The sequence below is a fragment of the Phocoena phocoena genome, chromosome 18 (genome assembly GCF_963924675.1).
Source record: "Phocoena phocoena chromosome 18, mPhoPho1.1, whole genome shotgun sequence".
Lineage (NCBI taxonomy): Eukaryota > Metazoa > Chordata > Mammalia > Artiodactyla > Phocoenidae > Phocoena > Phocoena phocoena.
This window is the reverse complement of record NC_089236.1, coordinates 25494326-25502429: the sequence shown is the minus strand read 5'-3', so window position 1 is coordinate 25502429 and position 8104 is coordinate 25494326. Positions and strand designations below refer to the sequence as shown.

The following is an 8104-nucleotide window of genomic DNA, read 5'->3' as shown; positions in this document are numbered from 1 at the left end:
CAGGATGTTTGGGGGGGTGGGGGGGTGGGGGGGGATGGAGTGGTGAGGGCAGTAGACGGGAGAGAGCGAGAAGAGGGGCATCTGGAAGGCAGGATGAGCTCACTGCTGCTCCAGGCTGGAGAAGGAAGGGAGGAGAAAGGTGAGGCGCCGGGAGGGGTGGGGAGCGCTGGGCTGGCCCAGGAGGGACGGGGCACGGTGCAAGCGCGCGCGCGCGCGCGTGCGCCGCGTTGAAGTGCCCGGCACGTCGGGGCAGCAGGAGAGAGCCCAGGGCGCGCGCGGAGCCGCCCAGTGTCCCGCTCCTGTGACCGCAGCCATGACGGAGAACTCGGACAAAGTGCCCATCGCCCTGGTGGGACCCGACGAGGTTGAGTTTTGTAGCCCCCCGGTGAGTACCGCCTGGGAGCCCCAGACACGCGGGGCCCGTATCCCCTGTCCCGGGTCAGCGGTTTGTGTCACCGAATTGAGCTGGGAACAAATATGGGCGCCCAAATGTGGGCTTGGGGTGGCGCCCCACGCGTGTGCGTGTGCAAGGGGCCTGGCATCCCCAGTCTGGTTTGAAGGGGAGGGTGGATAGGGAAGAAAGAGGGGGCGTCGGGTGGCTGGCGGAGAGAGACCCGCGGGGCGATGGCCCTGCACGGCGAAGTTTGTTCAGCGCACATCCACTCCCGAGCACCAGGGACCCACGGACGCAAGCGCGGCGAAAGGGGGCGCCCGGAGGAGCCCGGGGCGAGCTGTCCGACAACCCCGATGCGCCGGGTCGCTGCGCGCGGACATGACAGTCCCTCTCCCGCCGGCCCGCAGGCGTACGCCACGGTGACCGTGAAGCCCACCAGCCCCGCGCGGTTGCTCCAGGTCGGAGCCGTGGTCCTCATTTCGGGGGCGGCGCTGCTGCTCTTCGGGGCCATCGGGGCCTTCTACTTCTGGAAGGGGAGCGACAATCACGTAAGTCCGGAGGGCGGCTGCCGGCTTGCGGGCACGAGTCAGAGTGCGCGAGGCCGGGAGGGGCGCGGGGCCTGGGGGCGCACGGGATGGCGGGGTCCTCTCTGTCACTCGCGTGTCCCCTCCTAGGTGGCGCCAGAGCGGCCCCCTCGCCCCAGCTGATGCTTTCCCCTCGGGGCCTCCCGGGTACCTTCCCCCTTCTTCCAACCAACTCCACGATGCGGCTTCCCACTCACGGGCAACTTTGCAGAAAAGCCAGTCAGGGCTTTATGGGAAGATGTTAAAGACAGAGTAGCGGGGAAAAGCAGTCAGTGGACGGTTCCAAGAAAGTTCTTTTTGGCCCATCCCAGCCTGGCGTCTCCTCTAAGCAGTTGAGTGACCATGGGTAAGGCACATCCCCTCTGGCCTCGCTTTACTCATCCTTAGGAAAGAAATGGAACTAAGCCCTCTCCCAGCTGAGAAAGGCTGTGAATTTAAGACAAAGACAGTGGAGGGACATTCAGACCCAATAAGGGGACGAATTTGACCTCTCAGTAGCGCTGTCTCTCTCTCTCCCTCCCTCCCTCCCTTCCTCCCTCTCCCTTCTGTCTTCTCTCTCTCTCTCTCTCTCTCTCTCTCTCTCTCTCTCTCTCTCTCTCTCTCCCTCCCTCTCTCTCTCCCTCTCTCTCTCCCCATCTTTTAATGCCCCCTTCTCTCATGCAGTAAGGGGGAAAAAAAAAAAGATCTAACTTCCTTAAAGATGGCAAATGTCTTTAAAAATCACTTCTGGCTTGGTCACGTGTGATTTAATGGTAAATGTTTTACTAACTGCTGTCCTACTTTGTATGCAACTATTTATTTTAGAGCTCAGTTGGCTCTCAAGGAATAAAAAAAGTGTTTCTGACCCAACTAAGCAAAATACCCGTGTTTTTGTTAAATACTCTGAATTTTGTTCACCTACGTAAAGGGAGGCATTTTATCTTGATGACCATTGCCAGGCTTGGTATAAGTATTTCAATTAAAGGAAAAGAATTCCATCTCCAGGGTGCACACAAAGGGCTGTTTCTTAATCACTACCCTCAGAGGATCTGTGACTGCTGTTTCCCATTTCTCTCCCACCATGAAATTCAAAGCATGAATGAATCCCAGTACTTAGAGAAAATGGTGCTGAAAGCAATTCAGCCATTTTACACATGACATCTTCTGCAGTCACTGCATAATTTGTATTTTTAACTCAAATGCCTAACATAGATAAGCATGCCATTTAGCACTGAGTCTGTTTTAGAGACTATATCAAATTTACAAGCATCGATTTGTAAGATCAGAATTGCACAATATCTTGTGTATATTTGAAAAGTGCCTTAATCTATTTGTATATTTTAAATATAGAAGCTGGGCCAGATGCTCACATTTGAAAGCAGCATATCTGAGCATGAGAACGATGTCAGTATCTCCACCTCCATTAATAGCAGGGTTTAGATTGTCGTCCCTTGGGAAATCGTACCATCTTCAAATATAAATGCTATCTTTTAGATGACAAAACTTCAATGGTATAGGTCCTTTGGGTACAAAAATAGCTTTGCTTTTTTGGGGGGAGCGGGTAAAGATTTTGGTCCTCATATGTATTAAAATGAGCACCATTTGGCATTTAATTATTCAAGGCAAACACAGCTAACTGACAAGCTTCTAGAAAGAGAGACTGAAAGATCACCTTGAATGAGCAGGGCCTCCTTTTATCATAACTTGTACTTTACTGCAAGATGTTTGGTTTTCTGGTTCAAGAGAGCAGTATTAAATTCTAAAAATACAGAGGAATAGTGAATCACATTTTATTGCCAACAAAGTCATCCCTGTCTCTTATAGAGGCAGGAAAATGAAGAAAATCGTGGTAGGTTTTTTTTTTTTTTTAACTCCCAAAATATTCCATGCTGATCCATATTACTTAAGTCTGAAAAACAAATCACAAAATACTAAATAGAGTAAATTTGGCACCATCTATGCATAGCACAGGCACAGGTCTGCTTTCCCTGAATACAAATGTAAATGGCCCAAACAAAACATAATCAAGTCTCTGTCAAACAGAAAGTCATCCCCAACCAAATGAACTACCCACTCTTTGGGGATTATCTATGCCTCTGCTGCTCTATATTGGTTTATAGAGGAGAGCCAGCAGTAATTTACCTCCTATGCCTTTCATATGGGTAATCCCCTTAGGACAGGTTTACTGGAAAGCAGCTAGAGAACTCTGAAGCATTGGAGTGCTAATAATCAGGGGACAAGCGACTGGGCTCAAATATTGAGGCCATGCTTCATCCACATTATTGTAAATGGAACAAGGCATTGAAATATGGGAAACTCCCACCAATATGACATAACTGACAACCCTACCCCGTGGGATGAGGCGAAGACGTCATTGCTTGGGGCCTTTATTCTCAGCCTGATTTTTCATGATTGTCCCAAACATGATGTAATTATCTTATGAACCCAGGCTTTATTAGAAACTCATTAGCAAACCTCCTTGGCTGTAAAAGGTACCATATTGAGCAGACTATTGGCACATAATAAACCTTCTTTGTGCTTGGACAGAAATAGCCTTAGGTGCTAACAGCTCCATCAGTTTAGAGCAGATAATGTGATTACTGCTCCACCAACCGAGCCACTTTCTGAGCTCAGGGCCCAGTACTTTGGAAATAACTTCCGACTTTTTACCACCCCCCAACCCAAGGCACTTCAGGAGGGCACAAACCTCCATTGCTGCCTCATGCAGACAGTGTACTGCTTCTGAAAGCCGGGCTGCAGCTACATTACAAAGGACGCCTCGTTAGGGAGCTTTTGCTGGCGGGGAGGTGGCGAAGGGTGGTAGAGGAAAGTGAAATTAGGATAAAAGCCACAGTTCTAGTGTTGCGATCTTGTCTCCTTAAGACCCGCTAAGAATTTGCAAACAGTTACTTAAATTTAGGATTGCTTGAGTAGTAAAAAGCTTACGTGCAATGCTTAAAAAAAAAAAAAAAAAAAAAGAGCCTCTTGTCTCATGAGTGAAGGAAGGACACTCGTGCCAGCAGAAACTCACATGCGCGTTGTCTGCCATGTGCCCTTGGACAGCCAAAATTAGTTCAAGTGAATAGTGGCTGCTCAGAGAGCACAGGGGCAGAACAGAGCCTGCTTTCTGAGCTTTACCTGCAGAAAGCCCTGGCTCAGCCAAAGAAAACAGGTTTCCCCAAACTGGCTGATGGTGAGGACGCCTGAGGTGCAAAGTGAAAACAGATTGGTGGGCTCTGCTCCCGCTTCCCCTAAAGCAGAACCCCTAGAAGTGGTTCTTTTTTATTTCTTTTTTGCGGTACGCAGGCCTCTCACTGTTGTGGCCTCTCCCGTTGCGGAGCACAGGCTCAGCGGCCATGGCTCACGGGCCCAGCCGCTCCGCGGCATGTGGGATCCTCCCGGACCGGGGCATGAACCCGTGTTCCCTGCATCGGAAGGCGGACTCTCAACCACTGCACCACCAGGGAAGCCCCTAGAAGTGGTTCTTATGATCAGGTGAGCTGTGGAGACAGTGTCCTACAGGAATCGAAGTTCATCAGAACGAGGGAAGGAGGGTCACTGAGAATGAGGCTGAACTGCATGCTGGCATTTTCTCTTCCACTGACCGAGGGCTGTTACCTAAAAGGGTACACGCTAGCAAAGCCGTTTCTACGTCTCTGCTGATAAACTAAAATAGCACCCTGTGGGTCTTGCAATAATGACTTTTCTACAAGTAATGATCCAATAACAACAGATACTTTTCCCAGGGTTTGTCCATGCTGCGGTCAGGCATTCGTCATAATGAGGGAGAAAATCAGGCTTGAATTGAATCTGAGCTCTTTGCAGTTCTGACCTACTGACCTGACACTAAGTAGCAAGTGTCTTTCATCAGTTCCCATTCCTTCCCCTTTAAAGATTTTATAGCTTATATATCACTTAAGAGATATATTATATATCATATATAAGATATAGATATATACATATATATACCTTGAAGAAAAAGGAAGAAAGGACAAGAAAAGGAACCCACCTACTACCCCATGACACAGAGAATGTTCTAGAGCAGCGGCATACTGAACAGGAGCAGTGTGTGAATTACTTTTTAAACTATTGTCCTTACCAGATGTCTAAACTAAGAGAGCCCTTTGGATCATCTAATTTAGTGGTACACTGTAAAAAAAATTTCTAATGGTGGAATTTTAAACAAGATGTTACTCAGAAATCCAACACATAAAACAGATCAGAAGCAGAGCTGCTCTGGTTGAACTGCGTGGGGCTGGGGCTTGGGGTGGATAAAGGAACCTCACAGTCCCACCTACTCTGCTCCCCTCACCTCTGGACCACCTCCATGAAGCCCCAGAACTCTAAGGACATAAATGAAAATCACCTCTGAGGGGGCTTACCTGGTGGCACAGTGGTTGAGAGTCTGCCTGCTAATGCAGGGGACGCGGGTTCAAGCCCTGGTCTGGGAGGATCCCACATGCCACGGAGCAACCAGGCCCGTGAGCCACAGATACTGAGCCTGCGCTTCTGGAGCCTGTGCTCCGCAACAAGAGAGGCCGCGATAGTGAAAGGCCCGCGATAGTGAGAGGCCCGCGCACCGCGATGAAGAGTGGCCCCCACTTGCCACAAGTAGAGAAAGCCCTCACACAGAAACGAAGACCCAACACAGCAAAAATAAATAAAGTAATAAACTCCTACCCCCAAAATAAAAAAAAAAATCACCTCTGAGGTCCCACTTCATTGTTTTACACTGAAGGCAACTCCCAAGACCCAGGGATAAGGGGTGTGGCCACCTGTTTTTCTGATTCCTGGGCCAGTGCTCTTGGACAATGCCAAGCCTCCCTCCCTTCTCCCCACACGTCTCATAACATAATGCCTTATGATGCCATGTCTGTCCCATAGAGTCATTAAAATGAGTACCTCTTATTTTGAGCTGAAACAGATGTGCACATTGACCTTGCTCTCTGTAAATGCTACCCTATCTCAGGCATATCCTAGTCCTGTCTGCAGTTCTTACTGTATACCACACTCCACGCCGAATCTTGACTGAAGGACTTAAAAAAAATACCTTCAAAGTGAGGTGCCACTGCAGATTTGTTCAGATAACAGCCCAGTTAACCCTCTGCCTCCTCAATTTCCATTTATCCACCAACGGGTCTTAATTCTGGCTGCATAGTAGAATTGACCTTCAGAAAAAGAAAGATCTGTGCTCACACCCCATCCCCACAGGCTCTGATTTGATCAGTCCAATGGGGGGAACCTAAGCATGGTAGCTGGAGATTCTACTAAGATGCTTCTACATGTAGCCAGGATTGCAAATCGCTGAACTGTTTCATTTAGCATCAGAGACTATCAAAAGCTTTACTTTTAAGATATTTTTTAAGAAATCATGTATTAAGTGATTGGTCTATGAATAAAGTCCTCACAGATAACTAAGATAATCATCCCTACTATTAAGGATGATTCAGTGTATCTCTGAGAAATAGGAAGGCTACTTTATATACTGCAGATCTAAAGATAAGCCCTGAATTGCTCTAAAAGGGAGGCATCACTAACTCTGATGTTCTCTTCCAGATTTACAATGTCCATTATACCATGAGTATCAATGGGAAATTACAAGATGGGTCAATGGAAATAGATGCTGGGAACAACTTGGAGACCTTTAAAATGGGGAGTGGAGCTGAAGAAGCGATTGAAGTTAACGATTTCCAGAATGTAAGTATATTTCATGCGTTTAGGGAGTTTAACCAGGCAAACCTGGGAGACTTCTCATTCAGGGAGAAGGAGCGCCCCTCACACACATCCAAATGGGAACTGTTCTTTTTGGCAGTCATGGTACCGCTAACCCACCTGCACCGTGCTGCGTATTCTCTCTGAGAGAGGACCACTCTGTGTCCTTTACATTTTCAAAATGAAAAAGCAACACCTTAGCATTGAAAGAAAACAAGTTCTTAGAACTATACAAAGGCTTGGCAGAGGGACTTCCCTGGTGGCGCAGTGGTTAAGAATCCGCCTGCCAATGCAGGGGACACGGGTTCGAGCCCTGGTCTGGGAAGATCCCACATGCCACGGAGCAACTAAGCCTGTGCGCCACAATACTGAGCCTGCGCTCTAGAGCCCGCAAGCCACAACTACTGAGCCTGCACACCTAGAGCCCGTGCTCCGCAACAAGAGAAGCCACCGCAATGAGAAGCCACCACAATGAGAAGCCCACGCAACACAACAAAAAGTAGCCCCTGCTCGCCGCAACTAGAGAAAGCCCACGAGCAGCAATGAAGACCCAACACGGCCAAAAATTAATTAATTTTTAAAAAAACTTAAAAAAAAAAGTTTTGGCAGAAAGACTTGCGAGAGCTATTTCTTTCCAAGCAGCTTTCTTAACGCAGTGAATAAAATGCTCAAGCTCCTCTAGAACATTGCAAAGTCTGAAAGTGGCACTTGTCAAGAGGAGGGAAACTTTAATGACCTAATAATCTCATCAACAACAGGTGGGATCTATTTATACATGTTTCTCAATTCTTCAGATTTCCCGTTTAATCCAGGAAATGAGCGTGGAGAAATTCCCCTGGTGTATCATCTGCTTTCTGACTATGGCCTATTACAGATGAAACCTTCGAGTCTCCTTTGAAAAGGGCACACATGTTTGCTTTCAAAAATTCAATTTACAGGCAGTTGGAGACATTAAGCCACGCACTGATGCTTCAGTGGACATCTGTGAACCGAAGTGTCACTGCAGGCCTCCTCTCTGGATGACCACCATAAATATCTTACTCTCTTTCATGTTCTGAGATGAGAAAGAGGCATCACTGTTTGTGCTCTCCTGTTAAATCTGTAGATGGAGTCGGTGAGACTTCATGAAAAAAGGCTCTTGAAAATAATGTCTCTCCTGATAGTTTATTGGCCTGCAAACATCTCATCGACCTGTCTTCCTCTGACTGCTGAGAAAAACTAGAGATGCTTTTCATTCGAATGAAAGAACTCCCCTTGTTGATACCCAAACACACTTCACAAGCCCTTTTGAATAACAAACAGATGCTAACCTCAGAGCCCGACTGATGTTACACATTATTTGATGATGACAAGGGCTGGCTGTGTTCAGCGTGGGCTCTGCCCCGGGACCAAGCTCTGCAGCCCCATGTGTGCGTGGCTGCATTTCGCTTAGTCA

The 8104-nt window shown here is 47.9% G+C and overlaps 1 protein-coding gene across 2 annotated transcripts in view; it reads left to right on the top strand.

Moving 5' to 3' along the window:
* Window positions 1-247: 247 nt before the first annotated feature.
* The window catches only part of CNMD (chondromodulin), a 28252-nt gene continuing 20395 nt past the window's right edge, over window positions 248-8104 (top strand). The window contains exons 1-3 of one of the 2 annotated variants that reach the window (XM_065896152.1): window positions 248-385; window positions 802-942; window positions 6514-6654. In XM_065896152.1, coding sequence (XP_065752224.1) covers window positions 314-385; window positions 802-942; window positions 6514-6654 — 354 coding nt within the window. In that variant the 5' untranslated portion in view covers window positions 248-313. The remainder of the gene's footprint in view (window positions 386-801; window positions 943-6513; window positions 6655-8104) is intronic. The other variant, XM_065896154.1, reaches the window with a different exon arrangement.